Raw genomic sequence first — 25,452 nt, 5'->3', positions numbered from 1 at the left:
TGTAATGCAGCCGGATAGGATGCTCTCTATGGCACATCTGTAGATGTTTGTGAGAGTCGATGCAGTCATGCCGAATTTCTTTAGCTTCCGTAGGAAGTAGGGCCGTTGTTGGGCTTTCTTGACTGTTGCATCAACGTGAGTGGACCAGGGCAGACTGTTGGTGATGGTGACCCCCAGGACCTTAAAGCTATTGCCCATCTCTTCTTCGGAGCCATTGATGTAGACGGAGGGGTATGTCGTGCGCCGCTTCCTGAAGTTGATGATCAGTTCCTTGGTCTTTCCAGCATTTAGAGAGAGGTTGTTTTCGGTACACCGTGCAACCAAGTGATCTATCTCCCTTCTGTAGTCTGATTCGTCGTTGTTTGAGATATGACCCACCACAGTCGTATCATCTGCAAACTTATAGACTGAATTGGAGTTGAGTCTCGCCACACAGTCGTGTGTGTACAGGGAGTACAGTAGAGGACTGAGCACACATCCTTGCGGGGTCCCGGTGTTGAGGAGGTGTTGTTACCTATCCTGACAGATTGCGGTCTGTTGGTGAGGAAGCCAAGGATCCTGTTGCACAGGGAGGGTTCAAGTCCAAGGTCGCAGAGTTTGGTTATTAATCTTGTTGGGACAATGGTGTTGAAGGCAGAGCTGTAGTCTATGAACAGCAGGCTGACATAGGTGTCCTTGTTGTCGAGATGTTCGAGAGTTGATTGTAGGGCCAGAGAGATAGCATCTGCTGTGGATGGATTGCCGCAGTAGGCGAACTGCAATGGATCAAGACGAATACCTGGAATGAGTGGGTTGCTTTCTGAGGAAAGCTTGGATAGGTCAGGCTTGTATATGCTGGAGTTGAGAAGAGCAAGAGGCGACTTGATTGAAACATATAAGATCCTGAGGTGTTTTGACAGGGTTGATTTGGAGAGAACATTTCCTCTTGTGAAAGAATCTAGTATTAAGGGTCACTGTTAAAAAGTAGGGGGTCAGCCATTTAAAATTGAGGTGAGGCAAATTTCTTTCTTTCAGTGGGCTGTGAGTTTTTGGATCTCTCGTCTTGACAAGATGGTGGAAGCAGAGTCTCTGAATGTTTTTAAGGCAGTGGTGGACAGATTCTTGATAAGCAACGGAGTGAAAGGTTATCAGGGATAGGCAGGTTACAATCAGATCAGCCATCATCTTATTAAATGGCGGAGCAGGCTCAAAGAACTGGATGTCCTACTCTTGCTCCTTCTTTGTAAGTTCACATGTAAAGGCTGAAGGTTTGGGAACATCATTTCTCTTATGATTTATTTATCTGGGTTTAATTTTAAGTCAATCATTGCATTTGGGTTTGGATTTTCAAGACTCGGGAATAGCGGGCGGGATTCTCTGACCCCCCGCCGGGTCGGAGAATCGCCGTGGCAGCGGGAATTCTCCGGCGCCGGGGTTTTGGCGGGAGCGGGAATTGCGCGCTGCCGGTCGGCGGCCGCTGGTAATGGCACCCCCCCCCCGGCGATTCTCCGGCCGCGATGGGCCGTGCGGCTGCCTGTTTTCGGCTGGTCCCGCCGCGTAAATCAAACCAGGCACGTACCGGCGGTACCTGGCTCTACGGGTGGCCTGCAGAGTCCTTGGAGGGCGTGGGGGGATCTGGCCCCAGGCGGTGCCCCCACGGTGGCCTGGCCCGCGATCAGGGCTCACCGATCCGCGCGCGGGCATGTGCCCTGGGGGCACTCTTTCCCTCCGCACCGGCTGCTTTCAATCTCTGCCATGGCCGGCGCGGAGAAGACCCCCCTGCGCATGTGCTCGGCTGACGCCAGCACACGCTGGTGCTCCCGCGCATGCGCCAACTCGCACTGGCTCGCGGAGGCCCTTCGGGGCCAGTCGGCGCGGCATCAAGCCCTTCGGCGCCAGCTGGCGCGGCACCAACCTCGCCGCCGCCGGCCTAGCCCCCGAAGGTGCGGAGGATTCCACACCTTCCGGGTGGCCCAACGCCGGAGTGCTCCACGCCACTCCTCGGTGCTGGTATGGCCCGCCCCGCTGGGTAGGGGAGAATCCCGCCCAGCATGCCTGGCCATTTCTCAAAGTTGTGTTCCTGAGTTTTGAAGAACTGATATTACATTCTCCTCGGGGTGGACTGGAGTCAGAACTGACGCAGGTCCAAGGTAGGAACAGAAGAAGTCGCTGCTAAGACTGGCAAGTTAGAAGGCCCACCTCCGTTCACTGGGTCATGGACCCAGTTCTGGGGATAACTGTTAGGTCCCATTGCTCTCATTCGTTATCCCTTCTCTCACCCACACAACATCTCCATGCCCCTCCATACTTTCCATGCCCCTTCCATACTCACTCGTATCTACCATTCCTCCTCCATGCTCGCTATGCATCCTTTCCATGGATTCACCCAGTTTCCCAATGGACAGGGCAGCACAGTAGCATTGTGGATAGCACAATTGCTTCACAGCTCCAGGGTCCCAGGTTCAATTCCGGCTTGGGTCACTGTCTGTATGGAGTCTGCACATCCTCCCCGTGTGTGCGTGGGTTTCCTCCGGGTGCTCCGGTTTCCTCCCACAGCCCAAAGATGTGCAGGTTAGGTGGATTGGCCATGATAAATTGCCCTTTGTGTCCAAAATTGCCCTGAGTGTTGGGTGGGGTTCCTGGGTTATGGGGATAGGGTGGAGGTGTTGACCTTGGGTAGGGTGCTCTTTCCAAGGGCCGGTGCAGACTCGATGGGCCAAATGGCCTCCTTCTGCACTGTAAATTCTATGATAAAACTCAAGAGCCCTGTAGTAATGCTAGGAGGTCTTTGAAATAGTAATGAAATAAATAAACAATGATCTTTTCAACCTGTACTTGAAAAAGATTGCTTCCATTTGGAGCTCACAAACCTGCCAATCAAGCACACACCATTCAAACTCAATTTTAAAAAAATCCACTTCTCTGAAATGCTCCCAAGTCTGTCAAAGTAAACAAACAGCCGTTCAAAAATGTCTTTGAAGCATTGTAACTTAACATGTAACTGTCAATTAAACACTGATCACAGTCCCCTTCCCAGCTGTGTATATAACCCTTGCTGAGCTTAAATCCAGGTAAGCATACATAGTGAGATTCCATTGCACAGCTGAGGCGGGATTCTCCCGAATCCCTGCGATGGCCCGACGCCGGCGTAAAAAGCGCCGTGAACTACTCCGGCGTTGGGCCGACCGGAAGATGCAGAGTCCTCCGCACTTCCAGAGGCTAGGCTGGTGGTGGAAGGGTTGACTCCGCACCAACCGGCGCCGAAGGGCCGGCGCGAGTTAGCGCAGGTGCAGAACCGCCGCCGTGGTTCCGCGCATGCGCAGGTCGGACGGCGTATTCAAGCGCATGCGCGGAGGGGTGTATTCTCCGCGCCGGCCATGACGGAGCACTACAGAGGCCGGCACAGAAGGAAGGAGTTCCCCCATGGCACAGGCCCACCCGCAGATCGGTGGGCCCCGATCGCGGGCCAGGGCACCATGGGTGCCCCCCACAGAGCCGGGTCCCCTGCGCCCCCCGACGACCGCACCAACCGGCCTACCAGCCAGGTCCCGCCGTGTGGGACCATGTCCAATCCACACCGGTGGGACTGGCCAGAAACTGACCGCCGCTCGGCCCATCGGGGTCCGGAGAATTGCTGGGCGGGCCGCTGCCAACGGCCCCCAACCGACGCGGCGTGATCCCCGCCCCCGCCCGAAAACCAGCACCAGAGACTATGGCAGCCAGCGTCGGAGCGGAGGGGCAAGATCCATGCCGCCTCCTGAGGATTCTCCGACCCGGCGGGGGGGGTCGGAGAATCCCGCCCTAGGTGTTCAGTCAATGGTGCCCTTGAAGTCGACAAAGCTTTTTAAAAGGCTCAACCAGTGTCTGGATTTTAAGTCAATGATCAATCACAGCATTATTAACATACTTAACTTTTTATATGTACCTTCCCTTCTTCCATCCACAAAGATACAAATGACTGCGCTCTGGAACTCACCATAAGAGTGCAGCTGAGGTCAGGAACTCAACTGAGCATTTGATGAAGCATAGCTCACCATTCTGTTCCATCATAATTAGATATTCCAACATGCTTCAACAGCACTTGAACTACTTTTACCAAAGTGTATGTGCTTCAAACCTGTAGGAACATTGCCACATACCAATATTGCCAGACTAAAGCCTTTTTTCAGAGGATCTGTGGATTATCATGCGATTAAAGCTTCCAAATTATATTTGTGTCTTATAGTGTGTGTGATGTCAATTGAAATAGCCCATTAGCTATTGGTGGTTATGTATCTGACAGGCTTGTGAACATCCCATCACAACCACTTGTCTATCAATGTAAATGATTCAGAGTTTAGTCACTGTCTGCGTTGCGAGCAGTAATTAGTGCTAAAAGCAAATGACTCAGAGACTGATTAAAAACCATCCAATTTGTTTCAGACCATGAAAAATGAACAGCAACTTGCATTTATTTGGGGCCATCAATGGTTAACACTGCAATGATCAATGTGACCCCTGAAGTGGTTCCAATCACCTAAAAGAGAACATTTTCAGAGATTTTTAAAAAACCTTTATTCTCCTTGATTATTTTTCCTTCTTTTTCACCCACTCAGGTTATTACACGGTGAGGGTGGGGTTAGAGAGTGTCTCACCCTGAAGCTCCAGGCATTGTGAGTGAGGGATATGCTTTGATGAACCAACAGTCTTTCCGACACACTCCCAGTGGGAAAGCTGTGGTTGAATTGAGCACGGATTTGTCCTCCTTTCAAGTGTGGCTCACTGTCGAGAGAGTGGGATGGTAGAGTTTGCCCACCAGATTTCATCATAGGATCTTGTGAAAGTAACAAATGATTTAAGTCTTGGTTTTGTGGTTTGTAATGTGGTCTGTGCCTCAATTAAAATTGTTGTGTTCATTCTCAGGTGCCTATTATTCTCTCTCTAATCACATGCGGTTGAACTATGGACAGAGCTACTTATATTACATGGAGAACTGTGCCGTTTGTTCCTGATGGCATGTTTTAATGAATGTTCCTTTCCCTCCAGTTGTCCAGTTCGGCTTTGTGACACTCTTTGTTGCGTCCTTTCCCTTGGCTCCTTTGTTTGCTTTTCTGAACAACATCATTGAGATACGGCTGGATGCAAAAAAATTTGTTGCTGAACTCAGAAGACCGGATGCAGTACGTGCAAAAGACATAGGTATGTCAGCAACCTGAAAACGTACACCAGCAATTCATTCCGACTGGCTTACTTGTGGAGTTGACTTGCATCAAATGACTTACACCTTAAGTGTGTCTTCTTTGTCCATTAGGAATTTGGTGCAACATTCTCAGTGGAATGGGGAAATTCTCAGTAATCATCAATGTAAGTGCATAAGCTTTCTGTTACCTTCTCTAAATGTACAATATCTCGATAATATGCAGGGTTGAGCCATAACTGAAGTGACACAAAGAGCAGAATTTAGTTACTGTTATCGGAGTCCCCCTCTCACTGATTAGAGAATCAGTGAGAGCCCCGCATAACTTCTGACCAGGAGCCCTGCCTCAATTTAAATCCAATCAGGCACTTAGCCAGCCAGCACAGGTCCTCCCATGTGATCAAGGCCTCTGTAAAGTGGAAATCCCATTGCTGGCAGTGCCAATGGGAGAGGTGGTTGCTTCTGGTCATTTACTGAAGCCTTTGGCAGGGGTTAGAGCTAAATCCATGGAAAGAGGTGAGTGTGGACAGGACAGGGGTCATTGTTGAGAGAAGGGGGAGTTGGGGGGGGGGGGCAGAGTCAGATGCAAGGGTAGGAGCGTGGTTTTCAGTGGTGCCCTCTTCTCGTTATCAGATCCCTTGATCAGGCACTGAGTGTTTGTCAAGAGGGAACCCCCCCCCCCAACTGCAAAGTCACAAGCAAATCTGGCCTTCAGGAGCCATGGGAGGCCTGTGTGAGTTCTGTTAAATCCCTTGTCATGATATTCAAACACACACATCATGATAGACACACCAACAGACAAATCAGAACACACAACACCACAACCAATGACAGAAAGATATAAAAGCACAGACACGACCCCCGGTGGTCAGTATTAGCTGCAGAGGAGGACCAGGACACATCTGTTACCAAACACACTCAGGGAGACAGCACGTGCAGAGTATCCAGAACAAACTGTATTATAAGAGTTAAAATAAAATAGAGTTGTACCACATACAACTGTGTTGGCTCATCTGTGCACCAGAGCACCCAACACCACATGGTACAGGAGTGGATCGATACCTGCCGGCATACCTCAGTGTACAGAGACAACCAGCAGTGCCCAGGCAAAATGATAGAGCTCCCGGTTCCGCAGCCGCTCCAGTGCTACGGCGACCTCCGCGAAAACTGGCGGCGATTCCGGCAATGGTTCGAATTGTTCCTGGTGGCAGCTGAACTCCAAGACCTGGATGATAGCGAAAAAATTGAATTTCTCCTCACCATCGCCGGTGCAAGGGCAAGAGAAATATTCACAAGGTTCAGGTTCTTCAGGAGGCAGCAAAGGTACGATTACCAGGCAGTCCTGGACAAATTCTCCAAGTACTGTGAAGAAAACGCAATCCAATCGGCAAGTACAGGTAAGAAAAGCTGCAGTACTCACCTCGTGGCTGGGATCCCGGAGCCCGAATTCCCAGAGGCCGAAATCCCGGGCCTGAGAGAGGGCTGGGTCGAGGTTGGTGGCCATCTTGCTAAAGGTATCACGCTAGCACAGTTGCGCGAGCAGTGCGCAGAACCGGAAGTTTCGTTTGCGCATGCGCGAGATGCTGCGCATGCGCAGTCAAGAAAACGGCCATCGGTAAAGGAACAGCGATCTGAGCATGCGCAGTCGCTTCCTACGTGCTACATACCGAGCGTCAGGATGTCAGAGGCCCCAGACTGCACCAATTTAAAGGGGAAATGTCCCAAATCCAATTTAAAAGGGAAACGTCCCAAATCAAAAAAACAAAAATCTGTTAAAGCTGTAAAACAACCTTCCCTCACCTGGAATGACAGCACATTGCCGCAAATTGACCCAGGAGATGAATTTGACCTCCGAAGAACCCTCCGACAAGCAGTTACCTACGCACAAGCCGATGATTCCGACCTCGAATACTTCGATGACGATCTTCACAGTGTTTCCGGACCTCGCGAGCCCAATGATAGCTCCGTGGTCCTATACGACTATGACTCGGACGAACCTTTCGTGTTGCACATTGGCGGCCCCCACATTGAATCCGACGCAGATGCGGATTCATTTTTCGGATTTGAGGATCTTCAATCCAGCAGATATGACGTTCCAACTTATCAGTACCGGATGATGCTGCAGCCTGACATTAACAGACAGGGAGCAGTGCAAGCACACGGAGAGCGCCCTGCTGCCACACAGAGCGTGGTCCACGTCCCGCTCAACGTTCCCGACTCTATGAAAGAAGACATGCAAGACTCCAGAGTGCAGTCCTCGCATGAACCAGAAGTGACTCCAGTGTCACAAGCTTCCACAGCAAGCTCGTGGACAGACTCCACAATTGCAGAAATGCAAGACTCCAGAGCGCAGTCCTTGCACGGACAAGAAGTGACTCCAGTGTCACAAGCCTCCACAGAGAGCTCGTGGACAGCCTCCACGATAGAAGCAACGCAAGACTCCAGAGCGCAGTCCTTGCACGAACAAGAAGTGACTCCAGTGTCACAAGCCTCCACAGAGAGCTCGTGGACAGCCTCCACGATAGAAGCAACGCAAGACTCCAGAGCGCAGTCCTTGCACGAACAAGAAGTGACTCCAGTGTCACAAGCCTCCACAGAGAGCTCGTGGACAGCCTCCACGATAGAAGCAACGCAAGACTCCAGCGCGCAGTCCTTGCATGAACAAGAAGTGACTCCAGAGTCACAAGCCTCCACAGGGAGCTCGTGGACAGCCTCCACGATAGAAGCAACGCAAGACTCCAATGTGCAGTCCTTGCAGGAACAAGACCATGAGGGTCTAGCAACCTCTCCTGACCAACCAGCGGCAGATGATGCAAGTCTGCCATGCTCACGTGAACAGCAAGAAGGCTATAACAGCCTACCATGCTCCACTACACAGCAGCATGACCATGACGGTCTCTCATGCTACAATGAAGGGCACAGCGCTGAAGACTGTTCAAGCCCAACTGAAGACAAGCCAAAGGAATCGCCTCGTCCAAGCCCGAAGAAAAAAGGTTTATGCGCTGACCTTCAGGATCATTATAGCCGAACAGAGATTAATAATGCTGCACGGCCACAGAAGGATGCTGAGGATTTGCTAAAGAAATTAATTGAATGTTTAACTTGCAAGGAGCAGACTGAGAATTGCCAGTGTTTTAGTACGGATCGAGAAAATGGACAAGACATTGATCCTCAGGTAATGGAAATAACACAACCTGAATCATATCTACAGCAGGGACAAATGTCTCCCTTCAACACAATGCCGCAAAATCCCAACTTCGGAGACCAGCAGTTAGTCAGTAATGACTCTTCAAACCTTGAGGGGAACATTAATTGCATTGAACCTATACACACTCCACTGATAAATGAGCAGAACATTGGAGCAAGAATCCTGAGGACACCGACATCGAGTAGCCAGATAACGAATTTAAAACCCACAGCAGTTTCACGTGAACCAAGTGTGCTTTCCACTAATGGTGAAGATGCAGATAAGGTCGACCCGATTATCCATTGTACCACACTAACCCCAGTGATTAAGCAGTTATGTATGGGGAATATAATGTGGGCAATTGAGAACAGTAAAAGAGAGACTGTGACCATGCCAGTCCCAGCAAAATCAGACCCAGAGACCATACATATGGGAGAATTTGGGGGTAAGAAACAAGGGGCGAAATTCTCCGTTATCGGCGGAAACTCCGCCGATCGGCGCAAAAAACGGCGCAAATCCCACTTGCGTCACGTCATAAAAATGGGCCGATAGTCTGCGGCCCGAAATGGGCTAGCAGCGACGTAACGGGATCCGCGCTTGCGCAGTGGTTCACGCCGTGCAGCGTCATATGCGCTGCACGGCGTGACGGCTCATAAGGCCGCGCAGCTCCCCCCCACCCGACCGGAACAGCCGACCGCAACACCCGACTTGATGGCTGGCCGTCGCTCAGCCCCGAGGTTCGAGTCACGCGATGTCGAGGCGCTCCTGGATGCGGTGGAGCAGAGGAGGGACGCCCTGTATCCCGGGCACGGCCGCAGAGTTGCCCCACGCCACAGCCGGCGTCTGTGGAGGGAGGTGGCAGAGGCCGTCACCGCTGTGGCCCTAACACCACGGACAGGCACCCAGTGCCACAAGAAGGTGAACGACCTCGTCAGAGCAGGCAGGGTGAGCGTCCCCCATATCCCCCATATCCCCTCTCCCCCAAATCCCCCCCTCCCCCATATCCCCCCCTCCCCCATATCCCCCCCTCCCCCATATCCCCCCCTCCCCCATATCCCCCCTCCCCCATATCCCCCATATCCCCCCTCCCACATATCCCCCCTCCCCCATATTCCCCATATCCCCCCTCCCCATATCCCCCCTCCCACATATCCCCCCTCCCCCATATCCCCCATATTCCCCCCTCCCCCATATCCCCCCTCCCCCATATTCCCCATATCCCCCCCTCCCCATATCCCCCCTCCCACATATCCCCCCTCCCCCATATCCCCCATATCCCCCCTCCCCCATATCCCCCCTCCCCCATATCCCCAAGTGAATCCAGCCCTAACAACCTCTGCAATGCACGCGCAACCGATGGCGTGCATTCATATACCTGCCTAACACTGTTGCCTTTTACCCCTGCCACCACCCCCCCACCCCCACCCCCCAGGAGAAGCGCGCACACAACAATAGGGAGCATGTGAGGACTGGAGGAGGGCCCGCTGATGAGAGGCCACTGACCGTACACGACGAAAGGGCCCTGGAACTGGCTGGCGGACCTGAGGACCGGGAGGTTGCTGATGCAGAGGTCGGGGCCCCACGAGCAAGTGAGCCACCAACAGCCCGTCCCCATATCCCCCCTCCCCTATATCCCCCTCTCCCGTATCACCTGATCACTGCCTGATGTCTAACCAGGCATGCTTCATTGTGTATCGCAGGACCAAACGTCCAGGCACCCATCCCCGCAGATGCAGACCGCCCGCAGGATGCCCCTCGGAGACCACGGGAGACGGAGAGACCCGCACCCTCCAGCATGCGACGCCTGCAGGATGCCCCTCGGAGACCACGGGAGACGGAGAGACCTGGAGCAACAGGGAGACGACACCCCCGTCACGTGCGGGAGCGACCACCCAGCGATGAGGGGGGCAGCCACAGGCCCCCGTCACATCCGAGCCAGGACACCACTACCCAGGACACCACTATCCAGGACAGCCCTACCCGGGACAGCACTACCCAGGACACCCCTACCCGGGGCAGCACTACCCGGGACAGTACTACCCAGGACACCCCTACCCGGGACACCCCTACCCGGGACACCACTACCCGGGACAGCACTACCCGGGACAGCACTACCCGGGACACCCCTACCCGGGAAGACGAAATACCGGACAGTGACTCAGAGTGGATGGGTGGAGACGAACCCCCACCCCAAAGTGCCATGGACTCAGAGTGGGACGAAGAGCACGACACAACGCCACTGCTGTCACCAACACCCTCCACCATCGCAGAAACACTCACCACGGTTGGGCACTTTAGTGATGAGGCGTCTGGTACACTCACTGGTGCGCACAACACAGCCGTCCCGGTACAGCAGGTGGAGGTAGGAGCAGCAGAGGGACCGGGCGGTCGGAGGGCAGCCCAGGCCAAGCGAACATCTGCCGCCCAGATGGATCCCGGGTTCCTGCAGTTACCACACCCACACATAGACCGATGCAACCACCGACACGGAGACGAGCGAATAGGGTGACGGGTGGCTTGCGGCGGCTGCGGTCGCAGGTGGAGGAGTCCACCCGCGTCCAGGAGCTGGGAGTGGTCCCGGTCATGCGTGCCACCCAGGCTGACACTGCACGGATGGCGTCCGCGGTGGAGGCAATGGGTGCGACGGTGTCAGACATGGGGAACGGTTTGCGAGGCCTGGGGCCTTCCGTGCAGGCGGCGTCTGTGGCCCAGGAAATGGCTGCCCTCTCACAGGAGGCCATGAGCCAGTGCCAGCGCCAGATGGCAGAGGCGCTCAACGCCATAGCCCAGTCTCAGCACGCCATAGCCCAGTCTCAGCAGGCCATGGCCCAGTCTCAGCAGGCCATGGCCCAGTCTCAGCAGGCCATAGCCCAGTCTCTGCAGGCCATGGCCCAGTCTCTGCAGGCCATGGCCCAGTCTCAGCAGGCCATCGCTGAGGGCATCGGCGCCAGTGGCCATGTGCGAGCTGGCGTCGCACTGTCGCAGACAGGGTTCGACAACCCCCTGGGCTCAATGGCTGCAAACCTGCAGACCCCTGTCGATACCAGCACGGGCCTCCAGGACTGGCAGCGCCAGATGTCGGGGGCGCGTCGGATGGCCAGTCCGTTCGCATCCCCCACCCATGTAGAGGCCTGGGGGCCATCGGGCACCCCGAGGGAGGAGGAGGTGGTGTGGTCCGTCCCGGCTCCCTCTGTAGGGGAGGTCCCGGTACACCGCGACACCTCGGACTCCCCCCCTTCCGTCCCAGGTGCATCGGGTGGGCAACGGGCAGGACAGGCTGGCAGCTTGCCATCCCAGTCGCCCGGGCCGCAGCCTGGCCCATCTAGGCCAGGACGCCCCAGGAAACGGCCGCCAAAGGGATCCAGTGTCAGAGGGCAGGAATCACAGGAGTCCACCTCCAGTTCTGCTGTACCGTCTGGGGAACCACGTAGACGTAGTCAAAGGGCCCGTAAGGCCAAACAATTAGACACTGAGTAAGTTGGCACGGGTGCAGGGCACAGATGAGTTTTAGGCGCTAGGGCACGTGCATGAACTCCTTTGGTTATTAAAGTCAATGTTACACCTACCGAAGCTGCCTTTGTGCTCTGTCCAAAGTGTGCGGGGGTGTCATGTACGTTGAGCGCAAGTGTGTGTGTGAGGGGTGGTCTTACCTCAGCTCCAGGTGAGTCTGCCCCCTTCCCCCTGGGCCGCCATAAACATCCCCCGGGCAGAGGACGGGACCGTGCGCTGCAGTGTCACAGCCGCATGCAGGGATGGTCCGGGTGGATGGTGGTACTGTGGCCATGGGTCAGACATAGTCCAACGATGTAGAGCCAGGAGCTCATCGGAGGCGGGTTGTCATCATTCTCCATGGCCTGCGATAGACACGCGTCCACCCGCAACTGGGTGAGCCCGGCCCGTTGTGCCGCCGGTGGATCGGCAATTGGGAGTGGGGGGGTGGTGTGCATGCGGGTGGGGTGTGTGGGGTTGGGGAGGGGGTGAGGGTGCTGGGTGGGTGGATGGGTGGGGGGTGTGGGTGGTCGGCTGTTGTCATGGTGTGCGGTCTGTGGCCATACTACCCGATTCCCACGCCCATCTAGTCAGTGAAGCGGGCGTCTATCAGTCTGTCCCGTGCCCGCTGGGCCAGCCGGTAACGGTGGACAGCCACCCGTCTGTGTCTACCCCGTCTGCCCTGACCATTGCCCCCATCCCCCTCATCTGGGAGGACTGGGCCTCTTCCTGCTGCTCCTCCACTCCGCCCTCCTCTGCCTGCGGCACATCGCCCCTCTGCTGGGCTATGTTGTGCAGGACGCAGCACACCACAATGATGCGGCCGACCCTATCTGACCGATACTGGAGGGCGCCCCCAGAGAGGTCCAGGCACCTGAAACGCATCTTCAGCACGCCAAAGCACCTCTCGATCACTCCCCTTGTCGCTACATGGGCATCATTGTAGCGGTTCTCCGCCTCATTGCGTGGCCTCCGTATAGGCGTCATCAGCCACGATCGCAATGGGTAGCCCCTGTCGCCCAGCAACCAGCCCCTCAGCCGGGGATGGCGTCCCTCGTACATGCCGGGGATGGATGACCGCGACAACACGAATGAGTCGTGTACACTGCCTGGGTGACGGGCGCAGACGTGCAGGATCATCATGCGGTGGTCGCAGACCACCTGTACGTTCATCGAATAGATCCCCTTCCTATTAGTGAACACGGCCCTGTTATCTGCAGGTGGCCGCACGGCGACGTGCATCCCATCGATCGCGCCCTGGACCATGGGGAACCCGGCAATGGCAGAGAAGCCCACGGCCCGGGCATCTTGGCTGGCCCGGTCCACGGGGAAGCGGATGTAGCGGTGCGCCATGGCATAAAGGGCATCTGTCGCTGCCCGGATGCACCGATGCACCGGTGCCTGGAATGACCCCGTTGCATAAAAGTTCAGGGCCACCGTAACCTTGACGGACACGGGGAGAGGGTGCCCCCGCCAGTGCCACGCGGTGACAGGTGTGCCAGCAGGTGGCAGATGTGTGCCACGGTTTCCCGGCTCATCCGGAGTCTCCTCCTGCATTCCCGGTCCGTGAGGTCCTGGTATGACTGCCGGGGCCGGTACACACGGGGCGCCCTCGGGTGCCTCCGTTGCCGTGGGGCCGCGACGTCCTCCTCCCCCTCCTCGTCCTGTCGGTCAGGTGTCCCTCCAGCCTGGGCGGCTGCCGCCTGCCCCTCTGCGGCAGCCTGCGCCGCCTCTCTGGCACGCTCCTCCTCCTCCTCCTCATCCAGGGCAACATAGACATGAGCGACTGCCACCACGGCGGCCAACATCGCTGGATGGTCTGAAAACATGACGGCCTGGTGGGGGGGAGGGGAACGACGACATGTCATCATTGCCCATATCCCCTCCTCCCCCCAGCCAGGTGGCATGGACTGCATGGGTCCAACTGTTGGAGGCTGGCACCTGGCCAGGTGGACCAACTCATTTGCCCTCCCATCACCCACCCCGGCACGGACCCCCCCCCCCCCCCCCAACCTCCACCCCGGCACGGACCCCCTCCCCAACCCCCAACCTCCACCCCAGCACGGACCCCCCCCCAACCTCCACCCCAGCACGGACCCCCCCCCCGACCTCCACCCCGGCACGGACCCCCTCCCCAACCTCCACCCCGGCACGGACCCCCTCCCCAACCCCCAACCTCCACCCCAGCACGGACCCCCCCCAACCTCCACCCCGGCACGGACCCCCTCCCCAACCCCCAACCTCCACCCCAGCACGGACCCCCCCCAACCTCCACCCCGGCACGGACCCCCTCCCCAACCCCCAACCTCCACCCCAGCACGGACCCCCCCCCGACCTCCACCCCGGCACGGACCACCTCCCCAACCTCCACCCCGGCACGGACCCCCTCCCCAACCCCCAACCTCCACCCCAGCACGGACCCCCCCCCAACCTCCACCCCGGCACGGACCCCCTCCCCAACCCCCAACCTCCACCCCAGCACGGACCCCCCCAACCTCCACCCCGGCACGGACCCCCTCCCCAACCCCCAACCTCCACCCCACTACGGACCCCCCCCAACCTCCACCCCAGCACGGACCCCCCCCCGACCTCCACCCCGGCACGGACCCCCCCCCCCCCAACCTCCACCCCGGCACGGACCCCCTCCCCAACACCCATCCCAGCACGGACCCCCCCCCAACCTCCACCCCGGCACGGAACCCCTCCCCAACCTCCACCCCGGCACGGACCCCCTCCCCAACCTCCACCCCGGCACGGACCCCCTCCCCAACCCCCAACCTCCACCCCAGCACGGACCCCCCCCAACCTCCACCCCGGCACGGACCCCCTCCCCAACCCCCAACCTCCACCCCAGCACGGACCCCCCCCAAACTCCACCCCGGCATGGACCCCCTCCCCAACCCCCAACCTCCACCCCAGCACGGACCCCCCCCCGACCTCCACCCCGGCACGGACCCCCTCCCCAACCTCCACCCCGGCACGGACCCCCTCCCCAACCCCCAACCTCCACCCCAGCACGGACCCCCCCCCAACCTCCACCCCGGCACGGACCCCCTCCCCAACCCCCAACCTCCACCCCAGCACGGACCCCCCCCAACCTCCACCCCGGCACGGACCCCCTCCCCAACCCCCAACCTCCACCCCACTACGGACCCCCCCCCAACCTTCGCCCCAGCACGGACCCCCCCCGACCTCCACCCTGGCACGGACCCCCCCCCCCCCAACCTCCACCCCGGCACGGACCCCCTCCCCAACACCCATCCCAGCACGGACCCCCCCCAACCTCCACCCCGGCACGGACCCCCTCCCCAACCTCCACCCCGGCACGGACCCCCTCCCCAACCTCCACCCCGGCACGGACCCCCTCCCCAACCCCCAACCTCCACCCCGACACGGACCCCCCCCCAACCTCCACCCCAGCACGGACCCCCCCCCGACCTCCACCCCGGCACGGACCCCCCCCCCAACCTCCACCCCGGCACGGACCCCCTCCCCAACACCCATCCCAGCACGGACCCCCCCCCAACCTCCACCCCGGCACGGACCCCCTCCCCAACCTCCACCCCGGCACGGACCCCCTCCCCAACCTCCACCCCGGCACGGACCCCCTCCCCAACCCCCAACCTCCACCCCAGCACGGACCCCCCCCAACCTCCACCCCGGCACGGACCCCCTCCCCAACTCCCAACCTCCACCCCAGCACGGACACCCCCCCAACCTCCACCCCAGCACGGACCCCCTCCGACCTCCACCCCGGCACGGACCCCCTCCCCAACCTCCACCCCGGCACGGACCCCCTCCCCAACCCCCAATCTCCACCCCAGCACGGACCCCCCCCAACCTCCACCCGGCACGGACCCCCTCCACAACCCCCAACCTCCACCCCGGCACGGACCCCCTCCCGGCACTCCCCCGGAGCCCAGCCTACTCTAACCACCCCCCCCCCCCCGCCGCACACACACACAAGCCGAGACACACCTCTCCTCAGGCAATCAGTCTGCGGCCACGCCATTTCCTGCCCAGAGCCAACCCCCCAGGCCGTCACTCACCTCCTCGCTGGTCGGCGTGAGCCTGGAGCACCGGGTCACGCCGATGAAAAGGAGGTTTGATTCACGTCGACGTGAACGGTCATCACGTCGACGGGACTTCGGCCCATCCGGAAGGGAGAATATCGGCAGGCCGAAAATCGGCTGCCTTGCGCAGACCCGTGACATTCTCCGCGGCAGCGGCGCCATTAACGCCCCGCCGACTTTTCTCCCTTCGGAGACTTCGGCGGGGGCGGGGGCGGGATTCACGGCGGCCAACGGCCATTCTCCGACCCGGCGGGGGGTCGGAGAATGACGCCCAAGGTTCTGCAATGTCTGGGGGAAGATTTAAAATTCCAAAGAAGAAAAGCCCAAATGAAGGACAACGGCAAGACAATGACAGTCCACCGACATGGTGTGCACCACCAGATGAAAACTCTGACAATTTACCCAACCCTAGTGAACAGCAAGCTGCTAATGAGGATCTATCCACGGGATGTGAGACGAGTGACGACAGCATCCCACTTCCCATGCAAAAGGTGCAAGGTGACAGACCTCGCCTAGTGCGTACCGAGGCACTCGACGATCACGGTGGGACCACTGACGACTGCGGTGGCGGCGCACCGCTTCCACCCTCGATGGCTCGAGCCTCTCCACTGGTTGGTGCATTCCTGCATGTTCCGACTCCAGAAGTGCAGCTTCAGGGAATCTCGGCTGCCTCCAGTGAACCTGTTGGGACTCCGGACGGGGGGCATCGACGGAAGGCAGACCGGACTCCAGATGGGGAGCAGCCAAGCGCCAACTCTGATTCGCGCACGCCAGACCTTGCTCCGGACGGGCGGTGTCGCGGCCTCGGTGATGGCACGCTCAGGGTGACGGCGGATGCCACGGCGACAGGGAATGGATCGCGTGGCAGTCCCACTGGGTCGGCAGTGGCAACCAGCACCGGCGGTCCAAGATGGACACACCAATTCGCGCCATCACCAGACGTTGATGCGAGCAACAATTCTCTCTCCAAGGCGACATGCTTCGACGTTTCTCTGCGGAGTCGCCCTTCCGGCACAGCAGGTGGCCGGAACCAGCGTGCACGGTCTCGGCCAACTTCCACATCTGGCACCGTCATCGCCTTGCATGATATTAGTGATGGTGCTACTTCGATGGCAACGACCCATCGGCTACAAGATGCCGTCCACCACAAACATAAAAAGAAAACAGACTCCACCTTGTTCCTGGCATGCAGGGCGGATGGATTGGTGCGTAGGCGCAATCAGCGAGCTTTGCGCCGCCTTCCACGCTCGCAACTGAACCGTACGCACACGCCGGATCCTCCACTGGTTCCCAAGGATGACTTCGTGGAGATGCCACGGATCATGCCCCTTCCATCGCCACCAGAACCAAACCACAGCCAAGGCAACAATAACAAAGATGTTGAATGTTATATTTGCACGAATGAAAAACCAAGCACTGCACGAAGTACAACAAATGGTAAAGTAGAGACTTCGGCAACAGCATCACCTCCAACAGTCCAAGGTGAACCAGTGTGACCACAAATCTCCACAGCTGAACCGGCTTGAGGACCAGCCCATTCTTGAGGCGGTCACCCATTAGACTGGACTTATAACGCTGTTCATACGTTCAAAAAGTCAAACACTTCTGTATTATAACCTGTTGTTGTTTATTGTTCCAGATATCGTCTGACCGGACCACTGTTTAAGTTTTTTTCTCGCATCCATGTTTTGTTATGGTACAACCTTGTTAGTGTGACGCACCCGACATCGCCCCATGTAAATAGTTACGTCATATACACACGCTGTACACAACACACACACACACACTCTAGATGCACTCACGAAGGCACATATCTTTGTAAAAAGGGGGGATGTCATGATATTCAAACACACACATCATGATAGACACACCAACAGACAAATCAGAACACACAACACCACAACCAATGACAGAAAGATATAAAAGCACAGACACGACCCCCGGTGGTCAGTATTAGCTGCAGAGGAGGACCAGGACACATCTGTTACCAAACACACTCAGGGAGACAGCACGTGCAGAGTATCCAGAACGAACTGTATTATAAGAGTTAAAATAAAATAGAGTTGTACCACATACAACTGTGTTGGCTCATCTGTGCACCAGAGCACCCAACACCACATCCCTGTGCCATCATAAAATTCTAGTGGATTCAGAATTCCCATGTTGGACCCGTCTCCCCTCGTCCCACTAAATTAGTGTCCGTTTTCCTGACATTGGGAGTCAGACACTGGTAGGCCTGCCCACTCCCACCCAAATATTTACTTATGTTTTGATCATTTGGAAAAGAAAATCAGATTATTTATTGCTTTTTTTCTATTCTGTGATGGGAAACTGATTTTCTTTTGCTTTTAGTATTCACTTGCATAGCAGCTTTAACTTAACACATTTAGAGGTTTGAGCCTTTTATTGCAGCAATATTTAAAATGGGATGTTTTCTTCAATTTTCTCTTAGGTTAAGTTTTATTAAATTTAACACATGTTTAACCTGCTGAGAGTTCTACAGCTTTGGTATTACTTCCTCATGGTTAGAATTTTATGTTCCTCTGGTGGGCGTGCGACTCACTCGAAAGTGCGTGAAATTGGACAAGAAGACATCTGTGCACGTCCCAACGTCATCACGCACTCGTGCAATACTCTAGTCATCGGGCACGTGCCCAGCGACAATCAAGCAGAATTATTTAGCCCATTAGGGGGCCAATTGAAAGGATTTTACGTGGCCCATCTGCTTTTATGGCTGGCGAGTAGGTGGCTTTTACGTTTTAGCTGAAATCTTGATCCGGCGCAAGATGAAATGTCAGGGCTTAAGTAAAATTTTAAAAGATATCTGGGGACTGAGGTTTGTCTTTGAATGTGTTGCCTGGACACTGTTCACTCCGTAGCGGCTGTCACGCTGGTGCACATTGCAAGCACCAGCCTGCAATCTCCCTTTTTTTGGCGCCCTCCCCGGCTGCTCTGAGCCTTTCCCAGCATGTCTTTCATGCTGGCTGCCCGTTAATTGACCAGCCAGCGCTGGCCAACCGCTGTCAAAAGTATGTTTAAGACCCTCTTCTGGGCCCGCCCAGTGCACATGCCCAATGGACGGATAATTCACACACATGGTTTTTCATAACTGTGGTTATCACACTCCAAAAATACCCCCAGTGAAATTGTAGAGTGGGCTTTACTAATCTAAAGTAGTTACCAAGAGCTGCCTTTGCACCTGAAGTGTTGAGGCAATTCTTTGTTTGTCTGTTGGTTTAAGCCGTGCTGTAAGGAAATTTTCAAATTTAGAACACAATATCAACAATTCGGCAGAGCTTCTTGTAAATTTTCCTGTTGAAAAGCGAAGCACATTTGGTTCCTCTGGCAGATGGTTGAGAAATCCCATGGCAGCTTGTACTTTGGGAGGTCTTCCTTTATTGCCAGGTCAACCACATGAGTCAATTGAGAGGATACACCTTTTCCCCTCAGATTGTGGCACTGATATTTCAAGACAGAAGAAGCTTATTTGAAGCTGAGCGATGGCATGAATCCCAGGGTTTTCAGGCAGTCAGGCTCTGTATAAGACCTTTCAAGGTCCACAGAATTTCCACATCATAATTCTAGACCATTGAACTAGTTTCACAGGAAACCAGATGCCCCACTAACAATTAGAGGAAGAGTTTGTAATTCCCAGGACAAAATTTCAAAAGCTGTGAAATATCAAACATGTACTGTTGAAATGTAGATTCTGTCACTAATTGTTGTGACTTGGATCTGCAGCGTAAGGGTCAACTTAAAATGATTTATGCATTGCGCAGATTTTTATGCCTAATAGCAGAAGGAATTGCAAAGCTGTGGCTACTGGTGATATTCACACCTCTTGTGACATTAGTGAACAATCTCTTCATATGTTTGCATGGCCTTCCTCTGTCCATCATTTAGTAAAATTATTAACCCAATGTATTTTAACAGTAGAATTTATTTCAAGCCTCTTCATTTTCAATGTTAATACATCTTTGTGTGCCACCCAGGCATTTGTAATCGCCATTACGTCAGACTTCATCCCACGCCTTGTTTACCAATACATGTACAGTGATGATGGAAGCATGCATGGGTTTATGAATCATACATTGTCATACTTCAATATCAGTGAATTTCAAGAGGATACACATCCCCAATCATCGTATTTTAACAATATTAAAGTCTGCAGGTAATTATACGTTCAGCTATTGCTTCAGCATGATTACTGTCATCTATCTGTGATAAAGGATATTTGGACTGTTGATTTCAAGCAACTATATTCCTATTTTTCTTTCTGGTGCAGAAAGACAGGGTCCCCACTTGAGCTGGCAGAAGCAATGCTTCTGTACAATATTTTAGATGCAACTGGGCTATAGTAGTATTTCTTTGGCCAAATTATTTTGTTGCAATCCATGATCCAAGTTGGTAATAACAGCTCCCTTACTAAAACGCAGAGTGATTTGAAACAAAACCTGGGTCCAGAGAAACATCAGCTTGCTCAATTGGAAATAACAGCACTTGTGGTACATCATCTGATCTTACTGAACACTATTTGTGGTTTTCTCTGCAATTCGATTGTTTACAGCTGTAGAGCCTTACTCCATCAAAAAACCTCATATTTGGTGTAACTTTAAGAAGCATTTTTCTGAAAGCTAATATGATTTGGAAAGTTTTCTTCTTTGCTATTTAGCACACTTGAACGATCTGCCATTTCTTTTCCTCCAATTACCCTATTCCACCTCCACTCCCCACCAAATTACCAAAGGTACAAGGATTACAGGGAACCACCATGGTCTGATCATGCCTATGATTACTCCAAGCAGTATTGGGCTATTCTGGCCGCACGCCTGACGTTTGTCATTATCTTCCAGGTGAGTACTGGGCATTGGGATCTAATGGCGCAATTTGGTAAGTGGAGCAATATCTGTGAAGAGTTCAATGGAGTTGAATTTAAAATGTACTTTGACAGGATCAGGTTCTTAATGAATTGGACCTTGGATTAAACATACTGCTTAATAGAAGGTCAAAACACAATTCTGGTGAGTGGTGGAAGATTCAGCAATTGTGAAGTTAAAGCACAGCAGTGGTGTAGCTAAAGAGCAGATCATTTTGGAAACAGAAAGAGAGATGGAATGGATTAGGGAAAGCACCAATCAGCACGATCAACACTTAACTAACTGTGTGTGATTGTAACAGAAGTCCAATTTTCCACTGCTAACAGCATGCTATAATCCGAAGGAGACCAACTTTGCATTTCTCCATTGTGCCCAGGACTCAATGAAGGTGCAGCTTTATCTTCTTATTATCCCTTCAAGAGGCAGTAGGACATCCAAAAAGGGCTCAGCAATGTTTGAAAGCCTTTCCAGTGGAAACTGAGCATCAATATAAAAGTATTTAGCAATAGCCTACTGTAAAAGATCTGGAACATCACATAGAACACTGAATTTTTAACCATTATTGTGGTTCATTGGACTACTTCTCTACATCTAGTGCTGCAAAGTGTTGCCACCATTTTACCTTCCAAATGGGTCAGTCCTGAAAGATTCAGACTCGTTTAGCAAGAATTGACATGAATGAGATGAAGAGAAAGGATTTAAGGCAAAACTGGATGAGATGGTATAAAACTGCCACGGCTCTAACATATGCAAGGGTTGTGTTACGAGTTAAGTTTTCCTTGTGTCAAAAGAAGGACATTGGGATTAGAGTGGGAGTGGAAAATCCCACGAGTATCCCGTTTCCTGCCAATGTAAAGGCGTGAAGTCATTGTCCCAGTCTCATGCCAGTGACATAACAGGAATCCCGACATTCGATGTCGGGAAGTCCATTAAGATAAATTAGCATTGAATTATGAGGTGTCTGCATCTGATAATACGCCCCGTTACATTACCCATTCATATCAGTGAGCGGGCACACAACTGTGAATTACGACTGATCTCCCCCAGTGCACATCTGACGAGCAAAACCTCTCAGGCACTCAAATGAGTGCATCGCTCAGGGGTGCGAGGGTCATGCCTGGGCACTGCTCCCTAGCACCGCCTCCAGCACTGCTCCCTCCCCCTGCCCAGGAACTGTCCCAAGACTATGCTTGGGGCAGCGCCATGAGCAGTGCTTGGGAAGTTGGGGGAGGTGTGTTGTGTTGGGGTTATTGCAAGGCCGGGACAGGGGGTGGGGTAGGGGGTTGTATTCTATTTTTAATTCTTTGGAGCAGCGCGACCTGGGGCGGGATTCTGCGGGAATCGGTGGGGTGGGCAACTCCGGCGCCGAGGAGTGGCGTGAACCACTCCGGCGCGGGCCACCCCAAAGGTGCGGAATCCTCCGCACCTTCAGGGGCTAGGCCGGCGCCGGGGTGGTTTGCGCCGCACTGGCCGGCGGGGAAGTGTCTTGGCGCAATGCCAACCGGCGCCGAAGAGCCTCCGCCGGCCGGCGCGAGTTGGCACATGCACGGGAGCACCGGCGTGTGCTGGTGTCAACCCAGCGCATGCACGGGGGGGGGGTTCATCTCCGCGTCGGCCATGGCGGAGGACCACAGTGGCTGAGACGGAAGAATAAAGTGCCCCCACGGCACAGGCCAGTGGGCCCCGATCGCGGGCCAGGCCACTGTGGGGGCACCTCCCGGGGCTAGATCCCCCTGCGCCCCACCGAGGACCCCAGAGGCCGCCCACGCAGCCAGGTCCCGCCGGTAAGTATCTACTGTAATTTACGCTGGCGGGCGGCCACTCGGTCCATTACGGGCCGGATAATCGCCGGGGGGACGCTGCCAGCAGCCGCCAACCAGCGCGGCTCTCCAGCCAAATCCCCGGCGCCGGAGAATTCGGCAGCTGGCGGGGGCGGGATTCACGGCGCCAATGGCGATTCTCCGACCCGGCGGGGGATCTTTAAAATGCTAAGTTGCACTTGGCAGTATGGTTCAATCAGAGCCCACTCTGCTAGCATGACATTGTGGGACCTATCCATTGCAGTTTTTATTCTCAATCAGCCAAACGATATAGCAGAGAAAGTCCCCATTGGGACTTCTCCTTCTCCCTGTGATGCTCTGCATATTTTTAGGGAAAATTCCACCCATTAGTGAATGAGGTGGGTTTCTACAACAATCAATATTAGCTTCATGGCACCATTCCTGAGACTAACTCCAATACATTCATCCAATATAGACTGCCACTGCGATAGTAACAGATGGGCGGTACGGTAGTACTATGGTTAGCACCGTTGCTTCACAGCGCCAGAGTCCCAGGTTTGATTCCCGCTTGGGTCAATGTCTGTGCGGAGTCTGCGTGTTCCCCCTGTGTCTCTGTGGGTTAGCTCCGGGTGCCCCGGTTTTCTCCCTCAAGTCGCGAAAGATGTGCTGTTAGGTGAAGTGGACATTCCAGATTCTCCCTCTGTGAACCCGAACAGGCACCAGCCTGTGGTCACTAGGGGATTTTCACAGTAACTTCATTGCAGTATTAATGTAAGACTACTTGTGACAATAATAAAATTATTATTAGGTGTAGGTGACATTTATTCCACACAATTCCAGTAATGCTGCCTTTTGATGATTTCCTTGTGCGTTCTGCTATTTTTAATAAAGTAATGCAAACTGTATTAATATTGTGTAAAATGAACAATATTATTTTTTTCAATGAATGGGAAAGGATCCTTCTTTGCATAGTGTCAGGTATATTTCCTTTGCATTACAACCAGTACACCATTTGATAGTGACTGCTATTCACTCATTCCTGACCCTCGTTTTTGTCCCCACCTTTCTCAATGCACCCATTTCCAAAGGGTCCCTGATCGGTGCTTTCACTTCCTCTTTTCTAACCTTGTGGTTAGGATCAATGGATGGCACTTCAGATGCATTCAAGCGTGAAGGGAAAGATAAATAAACCTCCCGCCTGCTGTGTTTAAACTATTAAGTTGTCAATCTAATTAAAGGTACTGCACTGTGAACTTGAATGAATGCTAAACATTTCAAAGGACATGGCCCTCCACCCACCCCATGGCTCTTTTTAGCCATTATGCCAACTTATGCACCTCCCCCTATGCCCTAAATGCTCAATGCCAGTTCAACCAGCATCCACCTTCGATGGACCTCAGGAGCCATGCAAGGATAAAATGAAATAAAGTAAAAGACTACTTAAAAAAAACACTCCCAATGATGAAAACCATTCACTGCATTAGAATTCCTTCAACTACTTAATCCCTTAAAAGCAAACATTTCATTCAAGTACTTAATTGTTTATAAAACAAGCATTTGTATTTGCAGCCCCACATCAAAAACTTGATAACCATGTGATCTGTCAGTCAAACTGCAGGCAGCCTGTTTGACAATATGTTGTAGAATTGGTCACACAGCACTTATCCTTCAATGATGATCGTCAGACTTATTCATAGAATCCCTACAGTGCAGAAGGAGGCCATTCGGTCCATCAAGACTGCACCAACCCTCCAAAAAAGCACTTTATCTAGGACCACTCCCGCGTCCTATCCCCATAACCCCATATCCTCCGTATCTTTGGACTGTGAGAGGAAACCGGAGCACTCCGAGGAAACCCATGCAGACACAGGGAGAACATGTAAATTCCACACACTCAGGCACTCAAGGCCGGAACCAAACCCAGCTCCCTGGTGCTGTGAGGCAGTTGTGCTAACCACTGTGCCACTCGTGTTATGTCAACAGATAGCGTGAACGAGCAAGCATTAACTGCTTGAGGGAAATTTAAATGCCTTGACATTCCAGTGAGATTTAAATGCATTGACAGTTTGACCTTTGCAATGAGTTTATCCACTTTTGTTTCCACTTATTCATGCCTACTTTTGACAATCCCAAGAGCACATTACTCTCTCAAAGGGGTCCCTGAATCCTATCCTACCTCTCCCATGAACTCTGGTAAGTTTAGACTTACTCCTGAGAAGTGTAAAACATCTAAAAAACCTGGGTGACAAAAGTCACATCTGACTGAATGTATTTGCACTTTTACATGTGCACTGCCTCCGTGCATGTTCAAACTACAACCCGCCCCTATTTCCCCGCCCAATGGGAAAATGGAGTGCTGGTTTTGGATGGCAAGGGAAGATGGAGGAGGTTTTGGGCACAAACCAAAATCTTGCGTTCAGCAGAATTTGTGCCGATACTGTTTACAACTCATGAGGGGAAACAGAATTAATTATCTGTGCTTTCTGTCTTCGTACAAGGGACATTAGGGAAGAGGAAATTCTAACATGTTGTTTCCAAGTAAATGACTCACCAAACACCACTGCTGTTCAGTGTGTATGCCCAACTGGCACAACTGATTAAGTACATGTTTGCATGCCTAGTGGCTAAAGACTGTCTTGATCTTTGGCATTCTTCAAAGAAACCTGCTTCTGCTTCAAAGGAAGTCAGATTATATCCTCGGAGGTTTAGCCTTTTGTTTCTTTGCCAGTTCCCAAATGGCAAAGGGAAGGGCCCATAAAACTGAAGTACGCACTTTATATATGTAAAAGATTTAAGATGCTTGGATCTTGAGCCTTTATTGTTTTCAAGAAAGTTTAAAATATTGTGTAAGCTGAGTTGTTTTACTGATTATTAGCAGCATTTTTCCCCC

The 25,452-nt window shown here is 53.9% G+C and overlaps 1 protein-coding gene across 1 annotated transcript in view; it reads left to right on the top strand.

The window, feature by feature from the left end:
- The window catches only part of LOC140388072 (anoctamin-1-like), a 239,442-nt gene that overhangs the window by 198,526 nt on the left and 15,464 nt on the right, over window positions 1–25,452 (top strand). The window contains exons 22-25 of the mRNA XM_072471680.1: window positions 5,005–5,157; window positions 5,270–5,322; window positions 19,897–20,075; window positions 20,652–20,757. Coding sequence (XP_072327781.1) covers window positions 5,005–5,157; window positions 5,270–5,322; window positions 19,897–20,075; window positions 20,652–20,757 — 491 coding nt within the window. The remainder of the gene's footprint in view (window positions 1–5,004; window positions 5,158–5,269; window positions 5,323–19,896; window positions 20,076–20,651; window positions 20,758–25,452) is intronic.

Source organism: Scyliorhinus torazame, chromosome 13 (genome assembly GCF_047496885.1).
Source record: "Scyliorhinus torazame isolate Kashiwa2021f chromosome 13, sScyTor2.1, whole genome shotgun sequence".
Classification (NCBI taxonomy): domain Eukaryota; kingdom Metazoa; phylum Chordata; class Chondrichthyes; order Carcharhiniformes; family Scyliorhinidae; genus Scyliorhinus; species Scyliorhinus torazame.
The sequence above is the reverse complement of the archived record's forward strand: the minus strand, read 5'-3'. Positions and strand labels throughout refer to the sequence as shown.